At 52.1% G+C, this 24211-nt stretch overlaps 1 protein-coding gene across 1 annotated transcript in view; it reads right to left on the bottom strand.

Moving 5' to 3' along the window:
- The window catches only part of LOC140405322 (adenylate cyclase type 5-like), a 148939-nt gene that overhangs the window by 87239 nt on the left and 37489 nt on the right, over positions 1-24211 (bottom strand). The window contains exons 7-11 of the mRNA XM_072493613.1: positions 21223-21339; positions 19275-19433; positions 17679-17854; positions 16152-16178; positions 1630-1762 (exon numbers count right to left, since the gene is read on the bottom strand). Of these exons, the coding sequence (XP_072349714.1) occupies positions 1630-1762; positions 16152-16178; positions 17679-17854; positions 19275-19433; positions 21223-21339 (612 nt within the window). The remainder of the gene's footprint in view (positions 1-1629; positions 1763-16151; positions 16179-17678; positions 17855-19274; positions 19434-21222; positions 21340-24211) is intronic.

Consider the following 24211-nt stretch of genomic DNA (forward strand, 5'->3'; position numbering starts at 1 on the left):
CCCTCCCAATCTCTGTAACCTCATCCAGCCCCTACAACCCTCCCTATCACTGTAGCCTCCTCCAGCACCCTACAACCCTCCCTATCTCTGTAACCTCCTCCAGCCCCCCTACACCCCTCCCTATCTCTGTAACCTCCTCCAACCCCTACACCCATCCCTATCTCTGTAACCTCCTCCAGCCCCGACAACCCTCCCCATCTCTGTAACCTTCTCCAGCCCCCCTACACCCCTCCCTATCTCTGTAACCTCCTCCAGCCCCCTACACCCTCCCTATCTCTGTAACCTCCTCCAGCCCAATACAACCCTCCCCATCTCTGTAACCTCCTCAAGCCCCTACACCCCTGCCTATCTCTGTAACCTCCTCCAGCCCCCTACAACCCTCCCTATCTCTGTAACCTCCTCCAGCCCCGACACCCCTCCCTATTTCTGTAACCTCCTCCAGCCCCCCTACACCCCTCCCTATCTCTGTAACCTCCTCCAGCTCCCTACAGGCCTCCCTATCTCTGTAACCTCCTCCAGCTCCCTACAACCCTCCCTAACTCTGTAACCTCCTCCAGCCCCCTACACCCTCCCTATCTCTGTATCCTCCTCCTGCCCCTACACCCCTCGCTATGTCTGTAACCTCCTCCAGCCCCCTACACCCTCCCCATCTCTGTAACCTCCTCCAGCCCCCTACAACCCTCGCTATCTCTGTAACCTCCTCTAACCCCCTACACCCTCCCTATCTCTGTAACCTCCTCCAGCCCCCTACACCCCTCCCTATCTCTGTATCCTCCTCCAGCTCCCTACAACCCTCCCTACCTCTGTAACCTCCTCCGGTCCCCTACACCCCTCCCTATCTCTGTAACCTCCTCCAGCCCCTACACCCCTCCCTATCTCTGTAACCTCCTCCAGCCCCTACAGCCCTTGCTATCTCTGTAACCTCCTCCAGCCCCCTACACCCTCCCCATCTCTGTAACCTCCTCCAGCCCCTACAACCCTCCCTATCTCTGTAAACTCCTCCAGTCCCCTACACCCCTCCCTATCTCTGTAACCTCCTCCAGCCCCTACACCCCTCGCTATCTCTGTAACCTCCTCCAGCCCCCTAAACCCCTCCCTATCTCTGTAATCTCCAGCCCCCTACACCCCTCCCTATCTCTGTAACCTCCTCCAGCCCCTACACCCCTCCCTATCTCTGTAACCTCCTCCAGCCCCTACAGCCCTTGCTATCTCTGTAACCTCCTCCAGCCCCCTACACCCTCCCCATCTCTGTAACCTCCTCCAGCCCCTACAACCCTCCCTATCTCTGTAAACTCCTCCAGTCCCCTACACCCCTCCCTATCTCTGTAACCTCCTCCAGCCCCCTACACCCCTCCCTATCTCTGTAACCTCCTCCAGTCCCCTACACCCCTCCCTATCTGTGTAACCTCCTCCAGCCCCCTACACCCCTCCCTATCTCTGTAACCTCCTCCAGCCCCCTACAACCCTCCCTATCTCTGTAACCACCTCCAGCCCCCTACACCCCTCCCTATCTCTGTAACCTCCTCCAGCCCCCTACAACCCGCAAGATCTCGACGCTCCTTCAATTTCAGCACTTTCTCCCCCACACTCCCTCCGAGGAGTGGGGGGCCTCAGGACACAATTGCCTACCTGCAGCTTCCAGAGGAAGTCGAGCCGGGCCGTGGATTCGACTTGCTGGGCGTGAAGGTACAGAGCGAAGACGAACACTGTCAGGATGACGGGGGTCATGTACTTGAGGGCCACCTTGCTCTCGACGTCCGGGCTGCGCGATAAGAGGAGGAGGGAGGTGTCAGGCAGCTTCAACACACGGGAACTCTCTGTTACACTGTCCCTCAGTATCAGACTCTCAGTTATAACACTCTCTCTCTCACACTGTCCCTCAGTATCAGACTCTCAGTTATAACACTCTCTCTCTCACACAGTCCCTCAGTATCAGACTCTCAGTTATAACACTCTCTCTCACACTGTCCCTCAGTATCAGACTCTCAGTTATAACACTCTCTCTCTCACACTGTCCCTCAGTATCAGACTCTCAGTTATAACACTCTCTCTCTCACACTGTCCCTCAGTATCAGAGTCTCAGTTATAACACTCTCTCTCACACACTGTCCCTCAGTATCAGACTCTCAGTTATAACACTCTCTCTCTCACACAGTCCCTCAGTATCAGACTCTCAGTTATAACACTCTCTCTCACACACTGTCCCTCAGTATCAGACTCTCAGTTATAACACTCTCTCTCACACACTGTCCCTCAGTATCAGACTCTCAGTTATAACACTCTCTCTGTTACACTGTCCCTCAGTATCAGACTCTCAGTTATAACACTCTCTCTCTCACACTGTCCCTCAGTATCAGACTCTCAGTTATAACACTCTCTCTCACACACTGTCCCTCAGTATCAGACTCTCAGTTATAACACTCTCTCTGTTACACTGTCCCTCAGTAACAGACTCTCAGTTATAACACTCTCTCTCTCACACTGTCCCTCAGTATCAGACTCTCAGTTATAACACTCTCTCTCACACACTGTCCCTCAGTATCAGACTCTCAGTTATAACACTCTCTCTGTTACACTGTCCCTCAGTAACAGACTCTCAGTTATAACACTCTCTCTCACACACTGTCCCTCAGTATCAGACTCTCAGTTAAAACACTCTCTCTCACACACTGTCCCTCAGTATCAGACTCTCAGTTATAACACTCTCTCTCACACTGTCCCTCAGTATCAGACTCTCAGTTATAACACTCTCTCTCACACTGTCCCTCAGTATCAGACTCTCAGTTATAACACTCTCTCTCTCACACTGTCTCTCAGTATCAGACTCTCAGTTATAACACTCTCTCTCTCACACTGTCCCTCAGTATCAGACCCTCTGTTATAACACTCTCTCTCTCTCTCACACTGTCCCTCAGTATCAGACTCTCAGTTATAACACTCTCTCTCACACACTGTCCCTCAGTATCAGACTCTCAGTTATAACACTCTCTCTCTCACACTGTCTCTCAGTATCAGACTCTCAGTTATAACACTCTCTCTCACACACTGTCCCTCAGTATCAGACTCTCAGTTATAACACTCTCTCTCTCACACTGTCCCTCAGTATCAGACTCTCAGTTATAACACTCTCTCTCACACACTGTCCCTCAGTATCAGACTCTCAGTTATAACACTCTCTCTCACACTGTCCCTCAGTATCAGACTCTCAGTTATAACACTCTCTCACACACTGTCCCTCAGTATCAGACTCTCAGTTATAACACTCTCTCTCTCACACACTGTCCCTCAGTATCAGACTCTCAGTTATAACACTCTCTCTCTCACACTGTCCCTCAATATCAGACTCTCAGTTATAACACTCTCTCTCACACTGTCCCTCAGTATCAGACTCTCAGTTATAACACTCTCTCTCTCACACTGTCCCTCAGTATCAGACTCTCAGTTATAACACTCTCTCTCACACTGTCCCTCAGTATCAGACTCTCGGTTATAACACTCTCTCTCTCACACTGTCCCTCAGTATCAGACTCTCAGTTATAACACTCTCTCTGTTACACTGTCCCTCAGTATCAGACTCTCAGTTAGAACACTCTCTCTCACACTGTCCCTCAGTATCAGACTCTCAGTTATAACACTCTCTCTCACACACTGTCCCTCAGTGTCAGACTCTCAGTTATAACACTCTCTCTCACACACTGTCCCTCAGTGTCAGACTCTCAGTTATAACACTCTCTCTGTTACACTGTCCCTCAGTATCAGACTCTCAGTTATAACACTCTCTCTCTCACACTGTCCCTCAGTATCAGACTCTCAGTTATAACACTCTCTCTCACACACTGTCCCTCAGTATCAGACTCTCAGTTATAACACTCTCTCTCTCACTGTCCCTCAGTATCAGACTCTCAGTTATAACACTCTCTCACACACTGTCCCTCAGTATCAGACTCTCAGTTATAACTCTCTCTCTCTCACACTGTCCCTCAGTATCAGACTCTCAGTTATAACACTCTCTCTCTCACACTGTCCCTCAGTATCAGACTCTCAGTTATAACACTCTCTCACACACTGTCCCTCAGTATCAGACTCTCAGTTATAACACTCTCTGTCACACACTGTCCCTCAGTATCAGACTCTCAGTTATAACTCTCTCTCTCTCACACTGTCCCTCAGTATCAGACTCTCAGTTATAACACTCTCTCTCACACACTGTCCCTCAGTATCAGACTCTCAGTTATAACACTCTCTCACACACTGTCCCTCAGTATCAGACTCTCAGTTATAACACTCTCTCTCTCACACTGTCCCTCAGTATCAGACTCTCAGTTATAACACTCTCTCTCTCACACTGTCCCTCAGTATCAGACTCTCAGTTATAACACTCTCTCTGTTACACTGTCCCTCATTATCAGACTCTCAGTTATAACACTCTCTCTCTCACACTGTCCCTCAGTATCAGACTCTCAGTTATAACACTCTCTCTCACACACTGTCCCTCGGTATCAGACTCTCAGTTATAACACTCTCTCTCACACTGTCCCTCAGTATCAGACTCTCAGTTATAACACTCTCTCTCACACACTGTCCCTCAGTGTCAGACTCTCAGTTATAACACTCTCTCTCACACTGTCCCTCAGTATCAGACTCTCAGTTATAACACTCTCTCTCACACTGTCCCTCAGTATCAGACTCTCAGTTATAACACTCTCTCTCACACACTGTCCCTCAGTATCAGACTCTCAGTTATAACACTCTCTCACACACTGTCCCTCAGTATCAGACTCTCAGTTATAACACTCTCTCTGTTACACTGTCCCTCAGTGTCAGACTCTCAGTTATAACACTCTCTGTCACACACTGTCCCTCAGTATCAGACTCTCAGTTATAACACTCTCTCTCACACACTGTCCCTCAGTATCAGACTCTCAGTTATAACACTCTCTCTCACACACTGTCCCTCAGTATCAGACTCTCAGTTATAACACTCTCTCACACACTGTCCCTCAGTATCAGACTCTCAGTTATAACACTCTCTCTGTTACACTGTCCCTCAGTGTCAGACTCTCAGTTATAACACTCTCTGTCACACACTGTCCCTCAGTATCAGACTCTCAGTTATAACACTCTCTCTCACACACTGTCCCTCAGTATCAGACTCTCAGTTATAACACTCTCTCACACACACTGTCCCTCAGTATCAGACTCTCAGTTATAACACTCTCTCTCTCACACTGTCCCTCAATATCAGACTCTCAGTTATAACACTCTCTCACACTGTCCCTCAGTATCAGACTCTCAGTTATAACACTCTCTCTCACACACTGTCCCTCAGTATCAGACTCTCAGTGATAACACTCTCTCTCACACACTGTCCCTCAGTATCAGACTCTCAGTTATAACACTCTCTCTCTCACACACTGTCCCTCAGTATCAGACTCTCAGATATAACACTCTCTCTGTTACACTGTCCCTCAGTGTCAGACTCTCAGTTATAACACTCTCTCTCACACACTGTCCCTCAGTATCAGACTCTCAGTTATAACACTCTCTCTCTCACACTGTCCCTCAGTATCAGACTCTCAGTTATAACACTCTCTCTCACACACTGTCCCTCAGTATCAGACTCTCAGTTATAACACTCTCTCTGTTACACTGTCCCTCAGTATCAGACTCTCAGTTATAACACTCTCTCACACACTGTCCCTCAGTATCAGACTCTCAGTTATAACACTCTCTCTCACACTGTCCCTCAGTATCAGACTCTCAGTTATAACACTCTCTCACACACTGTCCCTCAGTATCAGACTCTCAGTTATAACACTCTCTCTCTCACACTGTCCCTCAGTATCAGACTCTCAGTTATAACACACTCTCTCACACACTGTCCCTCAGTATCAGACTCTCAGTTATAACACTCTCTCTCTCACACTGTCCCTCAGTATCAGACTCTCAGTTATAACACTCTCTCACACACTTTCCCTCAGTATCACACTGTCAGTTATAACACTCTCTCTCACACACTGTCCCTCAGTATCAGACTCTCAGTTATAACACTCTCTCTCACACACTGTCCCTCAGTATCAGACTCTCAGTTATAACACACTCTCTCACACACTGTCCCTCAGTATCAGACTCTCAGTTATAACACTCTCTCTCACACACTGTCCCTCAGTATCAGACTCTCAGTTATAACACTCTCTCTCACACACTGTCCCTCAGTATCAGACTCTCAGTTATAACACTCTCTCTGTTACACTGTCCCTCAGTATCAGACTCTCAGTTATAACACTCTCTCTCTCACACTGTCCCTCAGTATCAGACTCTCAGTTATAACACTCTCTCTCTCACACTGTCCCTCAGTATCAGACTCTCAGTTATAACACTCTCTCACACACTGTCCCTCAGTATCAGTCTCTCAGTTATAACACTCTCTCTCTCACACTGTCCCTCAGTATCAGACTCTCAGTTATAACACTCTCTCACACACTGTCCCTCAGTATCAGACTCTCAGTTATAACACTCTCTCTCACACACTGTCCCTCAGTATCAGACTCTCAGTTATAACACTCTCTCTCTCACACTGTACCTCAGTATCAGACTCTCAGTTATAACACTCTCTCACACACTGTCCCTCAGTATCAGACTCAGTTATAACACTCTCTCACACACACTGTCCCTCAGTATCAGACTCTCAGTTATAACACTCTCTCTCACACACTGTCCCTCAGTGTCAGACTCTCAGTTATAACACTCTCTCTGTTACACTGTCCCTCAGTGTCAGACTCTCAGTTATAACATTCTCTCTCTCACACAGTCCCTCAGTATCAGACTCTCAGTTATAACACTCTCTCTCTCTCACACTGTCCCTCAGTATCAGACTCTCAGTTATAACACTCTCTCTCACACACTGTCCCTCAGTATCAGAGTCTCAGTTATAACACTCTCTCTGTTACACTGTCCCTCAGTATCAGAGTCTCAGTTATAACACTCTCTCTCTCACACTGTCGCTCAGTATCAGACTCTCAGTTATAACACTCTCTCACACACTGTCCCTCAGTATCAGACTCTCAGTTATAACACTCTCTCTCTCTCACACTGTCCCTCAGTATCAGACACTCAGTTATAACACTCTCTCTCACACACTGTCCCTCAGTATCAGAGTCTCAGTTATAACACTCTCTCTGTTACACTGTCCCTCAGTATCAGAGTCTCAGTTATAACATTCTCTCTCTCACACTGTCCCTCAGTATCAGACTCTCAGTTATAACACTCTCTCTCTCACACTGTCCCTCAGTATCAGAGTCTCAGTTATAACACTCTCTCTCTCACACTGTCCCTCAGTATCAGACTCTCAGTTATAACACTCTCTCACACACTGTCCCTCAGTATCAGACTCTCAGTTATAACACTCTCTCTCTCACACTGTCCCTCAGTATCAGACTCTCGGTTATAACACTCTCTCTCACACACTGTCCCTCAGTATCTGACTCTCAGTTATAACACTCTCTCTCACACACTGTCCCTCAGTATCTGACTCTCAGTTATAACACTCTCTCTCACACACTGTCCCTCAGTATCAGACTCTCAGTTATAACACTCTCTCTCTGACACTGTCCCTCAGTATCAGACTCTCAGTTATAACACTCTCTCTCTGACACTGTCCCTCAGTATCAGACTCTCAGTTATAACACTCTCTCTCTCACACTGTCCCTCAGTATCAGACTCTCAGTTATAACACTCTCTCTCTCACACTGTCCCTCAGTATCAGACTCTCAGTTATAACACTCTCTCACACACTGTCCCTCAGTATCAGACTCTCAGTTATAACACTCTCTCTCACACACTGTCCCTCAGTATCAGACTCTCAGTTATAACACTCTCTCTCTCACTGTCCCTCAGTATCAGACTCTCAGTTATAACACTCTCTCTCACACTGTCCCTCAGTATCAGACTCTCAGTTATAACACTCTCTCTCACACACTGTCCCTCAGTATCAGACTCTCAGTTATAACACTCTCTCTCACACACTGTCCCTCAGTATCAGACTCTCAGTTATAACACTCTCTCTCTCACACTGTCCCTCAGTATCAGACTCTCAGTTATAACACTCTCTCTGTTACACTGTCCCTCAGTATCAGACTCTCAGTTATAACACTCTCTCTCACACACTGTCCCTCAGTATCAGACTCTCAGTTATAACACTCTCTCTCACACACTGTCCCTCAGTATCAGACTCTCAGTTATAACACTCTCTCTCTCACACTGTCCCTCAGTATCAGACTCTCAGTTATAACACTCTCTCTCACACACTGTCCCTCAGTATCAGACTCTCAGTTATAACACTCTCTCTCACACACTGTCCCTCAGTATCAGACTCTCAGTTATAACACTCTCTCTGTTACACTGTCCCTCAGTATCAGACTCTCAGTTATAACACTCTCTCTCACACTGTCCCTCAGTATCAGACTCTCAGTTATAACACTCTCTCTCACACACTGTCCCTCAGTATCAGACTCTCAGTTATAACACTCTCTCTCTCACACTGTCCCTCAGTATCAGACTCTCAGTTATAACACTCTCTCACACACTGTCCCTCAGTATCAGACTCTCAGTTATAACACTCTCTCTCACACACTGTCCCTCAGTATCAGACTCTCAGTTATAACACACTCTCTCTCACACTGTCCCTCAGTATCAGACTCTCAGTTATAACACTCTCTCTGTTACACTGTCCCTCAGTATCAGACTCTCAGTTATAACACTCTCTCTCACACTGTCCCTCAGTATCAGACTCTCAGTTATAACACTCTCTCTGTTACACTGTCCCTCAGTATCAGACTCTCAGTTATAACACACTCTCTCACACACTGTCCCTCAGTATCAGACTCTCAGTTATAACACTCTCTCTGTTACACTGTCCCTCAGTATCAGACTCTCAGTTATAACACTCTCTCTCACACTGTCCCTCAGTATCAGACTCTCAGTTATAACACTCTCTCTGTTACACTGTCCCTCAGTATCAGACTCTCAGTTATAACACTCTCTCTCACACACTGTCCCTCAGTATCAGACTCTCAGTTATAACACTCTCTCTCACACACTGTCCCTCAGTATTAGACTCTCAGTTATAACACTCTCTCTCACACACTGTCCCTCAGTATCAGACTCTCAGTTATAACACTCTCTCTGTTACACTGTCCCTCTGTATCAGACTCTCAGTTATAACACACTCTCTCTCACACTGTCGCTCAGTATCAGACTCTCAGTTATAACACTCTCTCTCACACTGTCCCTCAGTATCAGACTCTCAGTTATAACACTCTCTCTGTTACACTGTCCCTCAGTATCAGACTCTCAGTTATAACACTCTCTCTCACACACTGTCTCTCAGTATCAGACTCTCAGTTATAACACTCTCTGTCACACACTGTCCCTCAGTATCAGACTCTCAGTTATAACACTCTCTCTCACACACTGTCCCTCAGTATCAGACTCTCAGTTATAACACTCTCTCTCACACACTGTCCCTCAGTATCAGACTCTCAGTTATAACACTCTCTCTCACACACTGTCCCTCAGTATCAGACTCTCAGTTATAACACTCTCTCTCACACACTGTCCCTCAGTATCAGACTCTCAGTTATAACACTCTCTCACACACTGTCCCTCAGTATCAGTCTCTCAGTTATAACACTCTCTCTCACACACTGTCCCTCAGTATCAGACTCTCAGTTATAACACTCTCTCACACACTGTCCCTCAGTATCAGTCTCTCAGTTATAACACTCTCTCTCTCACACTGTCCCTCAGTATCTGACTCTCAGTTATAACACTCACTCTCACACACTGTCCCTCAGTATCAGACTCTCAGTTATAACTCTCTCTCTCTCACACTGTCCCTCAGTATCAGACTCTCAGTTATAACACTCTCTCTCACACACTGTCCCTCAGTGTCAGACTCTCAGTTATAACACTCTCTCTGTTACACTGTCCCTCAGTATCAGACTCTCAGTTATAACACTCTCTCTGTTACACTGTCCCTCAGTATCAGACTCTCAGTTATAACACTCTCTCTCACACTGTCCCTCAGTATCAGACTCTCAGTTATAACACTCTCTCTGTTACACTGTCCCTCAGTATCAGACTCTCAGTTATAACACTCTCTCACACACTGTCCCTCAGTATCAGTCTCTCAGTTATAACACTCTCTCTCTCACACTGTCCCTCAGTATCTGACTCTCAGTTATAACACTCACTCTCACACACTGTCCCTCAGTATCAGACTCTCAGTTATAACTCTCTCTCTCTCACACTGTCCCTCAGTATCAGACTCTCAGTTATAACACTCTCTCTCACACACTGTCCCTCAGTGTCAGACTCTCAGTTATAACACTCTCTCTGTTACACTGTCCCTCAGTATCAGACTCTCAGTTATAACACTCTCTCTGTTACACTGTCCCTCAGTATCAGACTCTCAGTTATAACACTCTCTCTCACACTGTCCCTCAGTATCAGACTCTCAGTTATAACACTCTCTCTGTTACACTGTCCCTCAGTATCAGACTCTCAGTTATAACACTCTCTCTCACACTGTCCCTCAGTATCAGACTCTCAGTTATAACACTCTCTCTGTTACACTGTCCCTCAGTATCAGACTCTCAGTTATAACACTCTCTCTCACACACTGTCCCTCAGTCTCAGACTCTCAGTTATAACACTCTCTCTCTCACACTGTCCCTCAGTATCAGACTCTCAGTTATAACACTCTCTCTCTCACACACTGTCCCTCAGTATCAGACTCTCAGTTATAACACTCTCTCTCACACACTGTCCCTCAGTATCAGAGTCTCAGTTATAACACTTTCTCTGTTACACTGTCCCTCAGTATCAGAGTCTCAGTTATAACACTCTCTCTCTCACACTGTCGCTCAGTATCAGACTCTCAGTTATAACACTCTCTCACACACTGTCCCTCAGTATCAGACTCTCAGTTATAACACTCTCTCTCTCTCACACTGTCCCTCAGTATCAGACACTCAGTTATAACACTCTCTCTCACACACTGTCCCTCAGTATCAGAGTCTCAGTTATAACACTCTCTCTGTTACACTGTCCCTCAGTATCAGAGTCTCAGTTATAACACTCTCTCTCTCACACTGTCGCTCAGTATCAGACTCTCAGTTATAACACTCTCTCTGTTACACTGTCCCTCAGTATCAGACTCTCAGTTATAACACTCTCTCACACTGTCCCTCAGTATCAGACTCTCAGTTATAACACTCTCTCTCTCACACTGTCCCTCAGTATCAGAGTCTCAGTTATAACACTCTCTCTCTCACACTGACCCTCAGTATCAGGCTCTCAGTTATAACACTCTCTCTCTCACACTGTCCCTCAGTGTCAGACTCTCAGATATAACACTCTCTCACACACTGTCCCTCAGTATCAGACTCTCAGTTATAACACTCTCTCTCACACACTGTCCCTCAGTATCAGACTCTCAGTTATAACACTCTCTCTCACACACAGTCCCTCAGTATCAGACTCTCAGTTATAACACACTCTCTCTGTTACACTGTCCCTCAGTATCAGACTCTCAGTTATAACACTCTCTCACACACTGTCCCTCAGTATCAGACTCTCAGTTATAACACTCTCTCTCACACACTGTCCCTCAGTATCAGACTCTCAGTTATAACACACACTCTCTCACACTGTCCCTCAGTATCAGAGTCTCAGTTATAACACTCTCTCTCTCACACTGTCCCTCAGTATCAGACTCTCAGTTATAACACTCTCTCACACACTGTCCCTCAGTATCAGACTCTCAGTTATAACACTCTCTCTCACACACTGTCCCTCAGTATCAGACTCTCAGTTATAACACTCTCTCTGTTACACTGTCCCTCAGTATCAGACTCTCAGTTATAACACTCTCTCTCTCACACTGTCCCTCAGTATCAGACTCTCAGTTATAACACTCTCTCTCACACACTGTCCCTCAGTATCAGACTCTCAGTTATAACACACACTCTCTCACACTGTCCCTCAGTATCAGAGTCTCAGTTATAACACTCTCTCTCTCACACTGTCCCTCAGTATCAGACTCTCAGTTATAACACTCTCTCTGTTACACTGTCCCTCAGTATCAGACTCTCAGTTATAACACTCTCTCTCTCACACCCTGTCCCTCAGTATCAGACTCTCAGTTATAACACTCTCTCTCACACACTGTCCCTCAGTATCAGACTCTCAGTTATAACACTCTCTCTGTTACACTGTCCCTCAGTATCAGACTCTCAGTTATAACACTCTCTCTCACACACTGTCCCTCAGTATCAGACTCTCAGTTATAACACTCTCTCTCACACACTGTCCCTCAGTATCAGACTCTCAGTTATAACACTCTCTCTGTTACACTGTCCCTCAGTATCAGACTCACAGTTATAACACTCTCTCTCTCACACTGTCCCTCAGTGTCAGACTCTCAGTTATAACACTCTCTCTCACACACTGTCCCTCAGTATCAGACTCTCAGTTATAACACTCTCTCTCACACACTGTCCCTCAGTATCAGACTCTCAGTTATATCACTCTCTCTCACACACTGTCCCTCAGTAACAGACTCTCAGTTATCACTCTCTCTCTGTTACACTGTCCCTCAGTATCAGACTCACAGTTATAACACTCTCTCTCTCACACTGTCCCTCAGTGTCAGACTCTCAGTTATAACACTCTCTCTCACACACTGTCCCTCAGTATCAGACTCTCAGTTATAACACTCTCTCTCACACACTGTCCCTCAGTATCAGACTCTCAGTTATAACACTCTCTCTCACACACTGTCCCTCAGTATCAGACTCTCAGTTATAACACTCTCTCTCTCACACCCTGTCCCTCAGTATCAGACTCTCAGTTATAACACTCTCTCTCACACACTGTCCCTCAGTATCAGACTCTCAGTTATAACACTCTCTCACACACTGTCCCTCAGTATCAGAGTCTCAGTTATAACACTCTCTCTGTTACACTGTCCCTCAGTATCAGACTCTCAGTTATAACACTCTCTCTCACACACTGTCCCTCAGTATCAGACTCTCAGTTATAACACTCTCTCTCACACACTGTCCCTCAGTATCAGACTCGCAGTTATAACACTCTCTCTCACACACTGTCCCTCAGTATCAGACTCTCAGTTATAACACTCTCTCTGTTACACTGTCCCTCAGTATCAGACTCTCAGTTATAACACTCTCTCTCACACACTGTCCCTCAGTATCAGACTCTCAGTTATAACAGTCTCTCTGTTACACTGTCCCTCAGTATCAGACTCTCAGTTATAACACTCTCTCTGTCACACACTGTCCCTCAGTATCAGACTCTCAGTTATAACACTCTCTCTCACACACTGTCCCTCAGTATCAGACTCTCAGTTATAACACTCTCTCTCTCACACTGTCCCTCAGTATCAGACTCTCAGTTATAACACTCTCTCTCACACACTGTCCCTCAGTATCAGACTCTCAGTTATAACACTCTCTCTCACACACTGTCCCTCAGTATCAGACTCTCAGTTATAACACTCTCTCACACACTGTCCCTCAGTATCAGTCTCTCAGTTATAACACTCTCTCTCACACACTGTCCCTCAGAATCAGACTCTCAGTTATAACACTCTCTCACACACTGTCCCTCAGTATCAGACTCTCAGTTATAACACTCTCTCACACACTGTCCCTCAGTATCAGACTCAGTTATAACACTCTCTCACACACTGTCCCTCAGTATCAGACTCAGTTATAACACTCTCTCTCACACACTGTCCCTCAGTGTCAGACTCTCAGTTATAACACTCTCTCTGTTACACTGTCCCTCAGTATCAGACTCTCAGTTATAACACTCTCTCTGTTACACTGTCCCTCAGTATCAGACTCTCAGTTATAACACTCTCTCTCTCACACTGTCCCTCAGTATCAGACTCTCAGTTATAACACTCTCTCACACACTGTCCCTCAGTATCAGACTCTCAGTTATAACACTCTCTCTCTCACACTGTCCCTCAGTATCAGACTCTCAGTTATAACACTCTCTCTCACACACTGTCCCTCAGTATCAGACTCTCAGTTATAACACTCTCTCTCACACACTGTCCCTCAGTATCAGACTCTCAGTTATAACACTCTCTCTCACACACTGTCCCTCAGTATCAGACTCTCAGTTATAACACTCTCTCACACACTGTCCCTCAGTATCAGACTCTCAGTTATAACACTCTCTCTCACACTGTCCCTCAGTATCAGGCTCTCAGTTATAACACTCTCTCACACACACTGTCCCTCAGTATCAGACTCTCAGTTATAACACTCACTCTCTCACACACTGTCCCTCAGTATCAGACTCTCAGTTATAACACTCTCTCTCTCACACCCTGTCCCTCAGTATCAGACTCTCAGTTATAACACTCTCTCTCACACACTGTCCCTCAGTATCAGACTCTCAGTTATAACACTCTCTCTCTCACACTGTCCCTCAGTATCAGACTCTCAGTTATAACACTCTCTCTCACACACTGTCCCTCAGTATCAGAGTCTCAGTTATAACACACTCTCTCTCACACTGTCCCTCAGTATCAGACTCTCAGTTATAACACTCTCTCTCACACACTGTCCCTCAGTATCAGAGTCTCAGTTATAACACTCTCTCTCTCACACTGTCCCTCAGTGTCAGACTCTCAGTTATAACACACTCTCTCACACACTGTCCCTCGGTATCAGACACTCAGTTATAACACTCTCTCTCACACACTGTCCCTCAGTATCAGACTCTCAGTTATAACACTCTCTCTCTCTCACACACTGTCCCTCAGTATCAGACTCTCAGTTATAACACTCTCTCTCACACACTGTCCCTCAGTATCAGACTCTCAGTTATAACACTCTCTCTCACACTGTCCCTCAGTATCAGACTCTCAGTTATAACACTCTCTCTCTCACACACTGTCCCTCAGTATCAGACTCTCAGTTATAACACTCTCTCTCTCACACACTGTCCCTCAGTATCAGACTCTCAGTTATAACACTCTCTCTCACACACTGTCCCTCAGTATCTGTCTCTCAGTTATAACACTCTCTCTCTCACACTGTCCCTCAGTATCAGACTCTCAGTTATAACACTCTCACACACTGTCCCTCAGTATCAGACTCTCAGTTATAACACTCTCTCTGTTACACTGTCCCTCAGTATCAGACTCTCAGTTATAACACTCTCTCTCTCACACTGTCCCTCAGTATCAGACTCTCAGTTATAACACTCCCTCTCACACACTGTCCCTCAGTATCAGACTCTCAGTTATAACACTCTCTCACACACACTGTCCCTCAGTATCAGACTCTCAGTTATAACACTCTCTCTCTGTTACACTGTCCCTCAGTATCAGACTCTCAGTTATAACACTCTCTCACACACACTGTCCCTCAGTATCAGACTCTCAGTTATAACACTCTCTCACACTGTCCCTCAGTATCAGACTCTCAGTTATAACACTCTCTCTCTCACACACTGTCCCTCAGTATCAGACTCTCAGTTATAACACACTCTCTCACACACTGTCCCTCAGTATCAGACTCTCAGTTATAACACTCTCTCTCTCACACTGTCCCTCAGTATCAGACTCTCAGTTACAACACTCTCTCTCACACACTGTCCCTCAGTATCAGACTCTCAGTTATAACACTCTCTCTCACACACTGTCCCTCAGTATCAGACTCTCAGTTATAACACTCTCTCTCTCTCACACTGTCCCTCAGTATCAGACTCTCAGTTATAACTCTCTCTCTCACACACTGTCCCTCAGTATCAGACTCTCAGTTATAACACTCTCTCTCACACACTGTCCCTCAGTATCAGACTCTCAGTTATAACACTCTCTCACACACTGTCCCTCAGTATCAGACACTCAGTTATAACACTCTCTCTCTCACACACTGTCCCTCAGTATCAGACTCTCAGTTAGAACACGCTCGCCCCTGTGTCACACACCGTCCCCCTCAGTATTAAGCTCCTGATTTGTCCTGGTTGAGGATTACACCTACTCTCCCAACCCCCTTTCCCCCAAACTGCAGAATCTGAGAAAAGGACATGAAAAGGAGACTCACCAACCGAGAGTTTCATTGTAGTTTGTCCTAGAGAGAGAGAGAGGGAGATTTACTACAGAAAAAATGGTGCACACAGACAGCCCATTCACCCAATAATATCTGTGTGGGCGTGTCTGAGGGTGCGCGTGTCTGAGGGGGCGCGTGTCTGAGGGGGCGCGTGTCTGAGCGGGCGCGTGTCTGAGCGGGCGCGTGTCTGAGCGGGCGCGTGTCTGAGTGTGCGCGCGCTTCTGGGTGTGTGTGTGTCTGTCTCGATGTCTTTGTGTCTGGATGTCTGTTCTGTGTGTGTAAGTGCGCAAATGCTTATGTGTGTGTAACGGGCCCGAGGAGGGGGTTGAGTGGGATCCTCCTGTTCCTGTGTAACAGGCTCGAGGAGGAGGAGGAGGCTGAATGGGATCCTCCTGTTCCTGTGTAACAGGCTCGAGGAGGTGGCTGAATGGGATCCTCCTGTTCCTGTGTAACAGGCTCGAGGAGGGGGCTGAATGGGATCCTCCTGTTCCTGTGTAACAGGCTCGAGGAGGGGGCTGAATGGGATCCTCCTGTTCCTGTGTAACGGGCCCGAGGAGGGGGCTGAATGGGATCCTCCTGTTCCTGTGTAACAGACTCGAGGAGGAAGAGGGGCTGAATGGGATCCTCCTGTTCCTGTGTAACAGACTCGAGGAGGGGGCTGAATGGGATCCTCCTGTTCCTGTGTAACAGGCTCGAGGAGGGGGCTGAATGGGATCCTCCTGTTCCTGTGTAACAGGCTCGAGGAGGGGGCTGAATGGGATCCTCCTGTTCCTGTGCAATAGGCTCGAGGAGGAGGAGGGGGCTGAATGGGATCCTCCTGTTCCTGTGTAACAAGCTCGAGGAGGGGGCTGAATGGGATCCTCCTGTTCCTGTGTAACGGGCCCGAGGAGGGGGTTGAGTAGGATCCTCCTGTTCCTGTGTAACAGGCTCGAGGAGGGGGCTGAATGGGATCCTCCTGTTCCTGTGCAATAGGCTCGAGGAGGAGGAGGGGGCTGAATGGGATCCTCCTGTTCCTGTGTAACAAGCTCGAGGAGGGGGCTGAATGGGATCCTCCTGTTCCTGTGTAACAGGCTCGAGGAGGGGGCAGAATGGGATCCTCCTGTCCCTGTGTAACAGGCTCGAGGAGGGGGGTGAATGGGATCCTCCTGTTCCTGTGTAACAGGCTCGAGGAGGGGGCTGAATGGGATCCTCCTGTTCCTGTGTAACAGGCCCGAGGAGGAGGGGGCTGAATGGGATCCTCCTGTTCCTGTGTAACAGGCTCGAGGAGGAGGAGGGGGCTGAATGGGATACTCCTGTTCCTGTGTAACAGGCTCGAGGAGGAGGCTGAATGGGATCCTCCTGTTCCTGTGTAACAGGCTCGAGGAGGAGGAGGGGGCTGAATGGGATCCTCCTGTTCCTGTGTAACAGGCTCGAGGGGCTGAATGGGCCTCTTCCTGTTCCTGTGTAACAGGCTCGAGGAGGGGGCTGAATGGTCTCCGACACCAAGAGCGAGTAAGTGGAAAACATGGTTTGGGAACTTACAGAGCATTGGCTGCAACCAGGAGGTCAAAGTTGTCGAAGAGGTTGACAGCTGGCCACTCGACGAGGATAATGTAAACGGCGTCGATGATTAACATGAGGGTTAATTTGCCAATGCTGCTGATTTGTAAGAATACAGCGCAGGACAGCAACGTGAGCAGTACACTGTAGGTGAAATACTGAGAGAGAGAGAGACTGCGTTAGACAAGGACCTTAATTTAACTTCATACAGTGCGGAGCTCCCTCAGCACCGACCCTCCCACAGTGCGGAGCTCCCTCAGCACTGACCCTCCCACAGTGTGGAGCTCTCTCAGCACTGACCCTCCCACAGTGCGGCGCTCCCTCAGCACTGACCCTCCCACAGTGCGGCGCTCCCTCAGCACTGACCCTCCCACAGTGCAGAGCACCCTCAGCACCGACCCTCCCACAGTGCGGCGCTCCCTCAGCACTGACCCTCCCACAGTGCGGAGCTCCCTCAGCACCGACCCTCCCACAGTGCGGCGCTCCCTGAGCACTGACCCTTCCACAGTGTGGAGCTCCCTCAGCACTGACCCTCCCACAGTGCGGAGCTCCCTAAGCACTGACCCTTCCACAGTGTGGAGCTCCCTCAGCACTGACCCTCCCACAGTGCGGCGCTCCCTCAGCACTGACCCTCCCACAGTGCGGAGCTCCCTCAGCACTGACCCTCCCACAGTGCGGAGCTCCCTAAGCACTGACCCTTCCACAGTGTGGAGCTCCCTCAGCACTGACGCTCCCACAGTGCGGCGCTCCCTCAGCACTGACCCTCCCACAGTGCGGAGCTCCCTCAGCACTGACCCTCCCACAGTGCGGAGCTCCCTCAGCACTGACCCTCCCACAGTGCGGCGCTCCCTAAGCACTGACCCTTCCACAGTGTGGAGCTCCCTCAGCACTGACGCTCCCACAGTGCGGCGCTCCCTCAGCACTGACCCTCCCACAGTGCGGAGCTCCCTCAGCACTGACCCTCCCACAGTGCGGAGCTCCCTCAGCACTGACCCTCCCACAGTGCGGCGCTCCCTCAGCACTGACCCTCCCACAGTGCGGCGCTCTCTCAGCACTGACCCTCCCACAGTGCGGAGCTCCCTCAGCACTGACCCTCCCACAGTGCGGAGCTCCCTCAGCACTGACCCTCCCACAGTGCGGCGCTCCCTCAGCACTGACCCTCCCACAGTGCGGCGCTCTCTCAGCACTGACCCTCCCACAGTGCGGCGCTCCCTCAGCACTGACCCTCCCACAGTGCGGAGCTCCCTCAGCACTGACCCTCCCACAGTGCGGCGCTCCCTCAGCACTGACCCTCCCACAGTGCGGCGCTCCCTCAGCACTGACCCTCCCACAGTGCGGAGCTCCCTCAGCACTGACCCTCCCACAGCGCGGAGCTCCCTCAGCACTGACCCTCCCACAGCGCGGAGCTCCCTCAGCACTGACCCTGCCACGGTGCAGAGCTCCCTCAGCACCGACCCTCCCACAGTGCGGAGCTCCCTCAGCACTGACCCTCCCACAGTGCGGAGCTCCCTCAGCACTGACCCTCCCACAGTGTGAAGCACCCTCAGTACTGATGATTCTCAGCAAACGCTCACATACCTCAGGAAAGTTACAGAAGAGGGCGGTGCCACTGCATGGACTGACCTCCTCTCCCATGGTGTAATTTAAGGATTTGATGTAACAAGCGTTCACCATCCTCGGGTTAATGTTGTGTTGCTTCGCCACACAGTCCCGGATGTCTTCCGAGTTGCAGGAAAACTGTTGGGACAGTCGTTAAGAATGACAAATCCACAGCAAGAGGCAGCTTCACTCTGTGTCTAACCCGTGCTGTACCTGTCCTGGGAGTGTTTGATGGGGACAGTGTAGAGGGAGCTTTACTCTGTATCTAACCCCGTGCTGTACCTGTCCTGGGAGTGTTTGATGGGGACAGTGTAGAGGGAGCTTTATTCTGTATCTAACCCCATACTGTACCTGTCCTGGGAGTGTTTGATGGGGACAGTGTAGAGGGAGCTTTACTCTGTATCTAACCCCGTGCTGTACCTGTCCTGGGAGTGTTTGATGGGGACAGTGTAGAGGGAGCTCCACTCTGTATCTAACCCCGTGCTGTACCTGTCCTGGGAGTGTTTGATGGGGACAGTGTAGAGGGAGCTTTACTCTGTATCTAACCCCGTGCTGTACCTGTCCTGGGAGTGTTGATGGGGACAGTGTAGAGGGAGCTTTACTCTGTATCTAACCCTGTGCTGTACCTGTCCTGGGAGTGTTTGATGGGGACAGTGTAGAGGGAGCTTTACTCTGTATCTAACCCCGTGCTGTACCTGTCCTGGGAGTGTTTGAAGGGGACAGTGTAGAGGGAGCTTTACTCTGTGTCTAATCCCGTGCTGTACCTGTCCTGGGAGTGTTTGATGGGGACAGTGTAGAGGGAGCTTTACTCTGTATCTAACCCCGTGCTGTACCTGTCCTGGGAGTGTTTGATGGGAACAGTGTAGAGGGAGCTTTACTCTGTATCTAACCCAGTGCTGTACCTGTCCTGGGAGTGTTTGATGGGGACAGTGTAGAGGGAGTTTTACTCTGTATCTAACCCCGTGCTGTGCCTGTCCCGGGAGTGTTTGATGGGGACAGTTTAGCAGGTGATTTACTGTTTAAGACAGCAACGCTATTCTCCTTGACCACTCGCACATTCTCCCCACTCCCCGCGGGAGCGAGTCCCACATTCTCCCCCACTCCCCGTGGGAGCGAGTCCCACATTCTCCCCCCACTCCCCGCGGGAGCGAGTCCCACATTCTCCCCCACTCCCCGAGGGAGCGAGTCCCACATTCTCCCCCACTCCCCGCGGGAGCGAGTCCCACATTCTCCCCCACTCCCCACGGGAGCGAGTCCCACATTCTCCCCCACTCCCCGCGGGAGCCAGTCCCACATTCTCCCTCACTCCCCGCGGGAGCGAGTCCCGCATTCTCCCCCACTCCCCGCGGGAGCGAGTCCCACATTCTCCCCCACTCCCCACGGGAGCGAGTCCCACATTCTCCCCACTCCCCGCGGGAGCGAGTCCCACATTCTCCCCCACTCCCCGCGGGAGCGAGTCCCACATTCTCCCCCACTCCCCGCGGGAGCGAGTCCCACATTCTCCCCCACTCCCCACGGGAGCGAGTCCCACATTCTCCCCCACTCCCCGCGGGAGCGAGTCCCACATTCTCCCTCACTCCCCGCGGGAGCGAGTCCCACATTCTCCCCCACTCCCCGCGGGAGCGTGTCCCACATTCTCCCCCACTCCCCGCGGGAGCGAGTCCCGCATTCTCCCCAACTCCCCGCGGGAGCGAGTCCCACATTGTGCTGAATTCTACCACCCCAGCCCCCGGTTGGAGTTATTCGGGACTGTCTGGTATTAATGCCTCTCCCAGTTTTGGTCTCCCTCTGATTAACCCAACAAGTTGACCTTTTTGAAACCTGCTTTGCAATTTCTACGTCCTGTACCCAGACGCCGGCTGCGGGGCTCTGCAGCTTTGAACTCCCACTGTGTTGGGCGTTTGCTGTGGGTTAGAATCTGACCTACCATGTTGACGAATGCAGAGAGAAAGATCAGGAGGATTGTGAAGACCGCCACAATGGTGCTGTTGAGTCGCGACTGTACGATCTTCTTGGAGATTTGCTGCAGAGGGGCTGGGAATAGCTGGGGGTGGGGGGGGGGGGCGAAAGGAGGGACAGAGAGGGGTCAATTTTACCAGAGACATGTCCTCGAGATGCAAGCATCAAGGTCTGCCCTCTAACACTCTCCCTTCTCTCCTCTGTCTCTCCCTCCACCTCACCCTCCCTCCCTCGCCACTGCCCCTCCCTCCCTCCCTCGCCACTGCCCCTCCCTCCCTCCCTCGCCACTGCCCCTCCCTCCCTCCCTCGCCACTGCCCCTCCCCCCCTCCCTCGCCACTGCCCCTCCCTCGCCACTGCCCCTCCCTCGCCACTGCCCCTCCCTCCCTCCCTCGCCACTGCCCCTCCCTCCCTCCCTCGCCACTGCCCCTCCCTCCCTCCCTCGCCACTGCCCCTCCCTCCCTCCCTCGCCACTGCCCCTCCCTCCCTCCCTCTCCACTGCCCCTCCCTCCCTCCCTCTCCACTGCCCCTCCCTCCCTCCCTCTCCACTGCCCCTCCCTCCCTCCCTCTCCACTGCCCCTCCCTCCCTCCCTCTCCACTGCCCCTCCCTCCCTCCCTCTCCACTGCCCCTCCCTCCCTCCCTCTCCACTGCCCCTCCCTCCCTCCCTCTCCACTGCCCCTCCCTCCCTCCCTCTCCACTGCCCCTCCCTCCCTCCCTCTCCACTGCCCCTCCCTCCCTCCCTCTCCACTGCCCCTCCCTCCCTCCCTCTCTCTCCACTGCCCCTCCCTCCCTCCCTCCCTCTCCACTGCCCCTCCCTCCCTCCCTCCCTCTCCACTGCCCCTCCCTCCCTCCCTCCCTCTCCACTGCCCCTCCCTCCCTCCCTCCCTCTCCACTGCCCCTCCCTCCCTCCCTCCCTCTCCACTGCCCCTCCCTCCCTCCCTCCCTCTCCACTGCCCCTCCCTCCCTCCCTCCCTCTCCACTGCCCCTCCCTCCCTCCCTCTCCACTGCCCCCTCCCTCCCTCTCCACTGCCCCCTCCCTCCCTCTCCACTGCCCCCTCCCTCCCTCCCCACTGCCCCCTCCCTCCCTCTCCACTGCCCCTCCCTCCCTCCCTCTCCACTGCCCCTCCCTCCCTCCCTCTCCACTGCCCCTCCCTCCCTCCCTCTCCACTGCCCCTCCCTCCCTCCCTCTCCACTGCCCCTCCCTCCCTCCCTCTCCACTGCCCCTCCCTCCCTCCCTCTCCACTGCCCCTCCCTCCCTCCCTCTCCACTGCCCCTCCCTCCCTCCCTCTCCACTGCCCCTCCCTCCCTCCCTCTCCACTGCCCCTCCCTCCCTCCCTCGCCACTGCCCCTCCCTCCCTCCCTCGCCACTGCCCCTCCCTCCCTCCCTCGCCACTGCCCCTCCCTCCCTCCCTCCCTCTCCACTGCCCCTCCCTCCCTCCCTCTCCACTGCCCCTCCCTCCCTCCCTCTCCACTGCCCCTCCCTCCCTCCCTCCCTCTCCACTGCCCCTCCCTCCCTCCCTCCCTCTCCACTGCCGCCCCCCCCTCCCTCTCCACTGCCCCCCCTCCCTCTCCACTGCCCCCCCCTCCCTCTCCACTGCCCCCCCCCTCCCTCTCCACTGCCCCCCCCTCCCTCGCCACTGCCCCTCCCTCCCTCGCCACTGCCCCTCCCTCCCTCGCCACTGCCCCTCCCTCCCTCGCCACTGCCCCTCCCTCCCTCGCCACTGCCCCTCCCTCCCTCGCCACTGCCCCTCCCTCCCTCTCCACTGCCCCTCCCTCCCTCTCCACTGCCCCTCCCTCCCACTCCACTGCCCCTCCCTCCCACTCCACTGCCCCTCCCTCCCTCCCTCCCTCTCCACTGCCCCTCCCTCCCTCCCTCTCCACTGCCGCCCCCCCTCCCTCTCCACTGCCCCCCCTCCCTCTCCACTGCCCCCCCCTCCCTCTCCACTGCCCCCCCCTCCCTCTCCACTGCCCCCCCCTCCCTCTCCACTGCCCCTCCCTCCCTCGCCACTGCCCCTCCCTCCCTCGCCACTGCCCCTCCCTCCCTCGCCACTGCCCCTCCCTCCCTCGCCACTGCCCCTCCCTCCCTCTCCACTGCCCCTCCCTCCCTCTCCACTGCCCCTCCCTCCCTCTCCACTGCCCCTCCCTCCCTCTCCACTGCCCCTCCCTCCCTCTCCACTGCCCCTCCCTCCCTCTCCACTGCCCCTCCCTCCCTCTCCACTGCCCCTCCCTCCCTCTCCACTGCCCCTCCCTCCCTCTCCACTGCCCCTCCCTCCCTCTCCACTGCCCCTCCCTCCCTCTCCACTGCCCCTCCCTCCCTCTCCACTGCCCCTCCCTCCCTCGCCACTGCCCCTCCCTCCCTCGCCACTGCCCCTCCCTCCCTCGCCACTGCCCCTCCCTCCCTCGCCACTGCCCCTCCCTCCCTCGCCACTGCCCCTCCCTCCCTCGCCACTGCCCCTCCCTCCCTCGCCACTGCCCCTCCCTCCCTCGCCACTGCCCCTCCCTCCCTCTCCACTGCCCCTCCCTCCCTCTCCACTGCCCCTCCCTCCCTCTCCACTGCCCCTCCCTCCCTCTCCACTGCCCCTCCCTCCCTCTCCACTGCCCCTCCCTCCCTCTCCACTGCCCCTCCCTCCCTCTCCACTGCCCCTCCTCCCTCTCCACTGCCCCTCCCTCTCCACTGCCCCTCCCACCCTCTCCACTGCCCCTCCCACCCTCTCCACTGCCCCTCCCACCCTCTCCACTGCCCCTCCCTCCCTCTCCACTGCCCCTCCCTCCCTCTCCACTGCCCCTCCCTCCCTCTCCACTGCCCCTCCCTCCCTCTCCACTGCCCCTCCCTCCCTCTCCACTGCCCCTCCCTCCCTCTCCACTGCCCCTCCCTCCCTCTCCACTGCCCCTCCCTCCCACTCCACTGCCCCTCCCTCCCACTCCACTGTCCCTCCCTCCCACTCCACTGCCCCTCCC

This window comes from Scyliorhinus torazame, chromosome X, assembly GCF_047496885.1.
Source record: "Scyliorhinus torazame isolate Kashiwa2021f chromosome X, sScyTor2.1, whole genome shotgun sequence".
Taxonomy (NCBI): domain Eukaryota; kingdom Metazoa; phylum Chordata; class Chondrichthyes; order Carcharhiniformes; family Scyliorhinidae; genus Scyliorhinus; species Scyliorhinus torazame.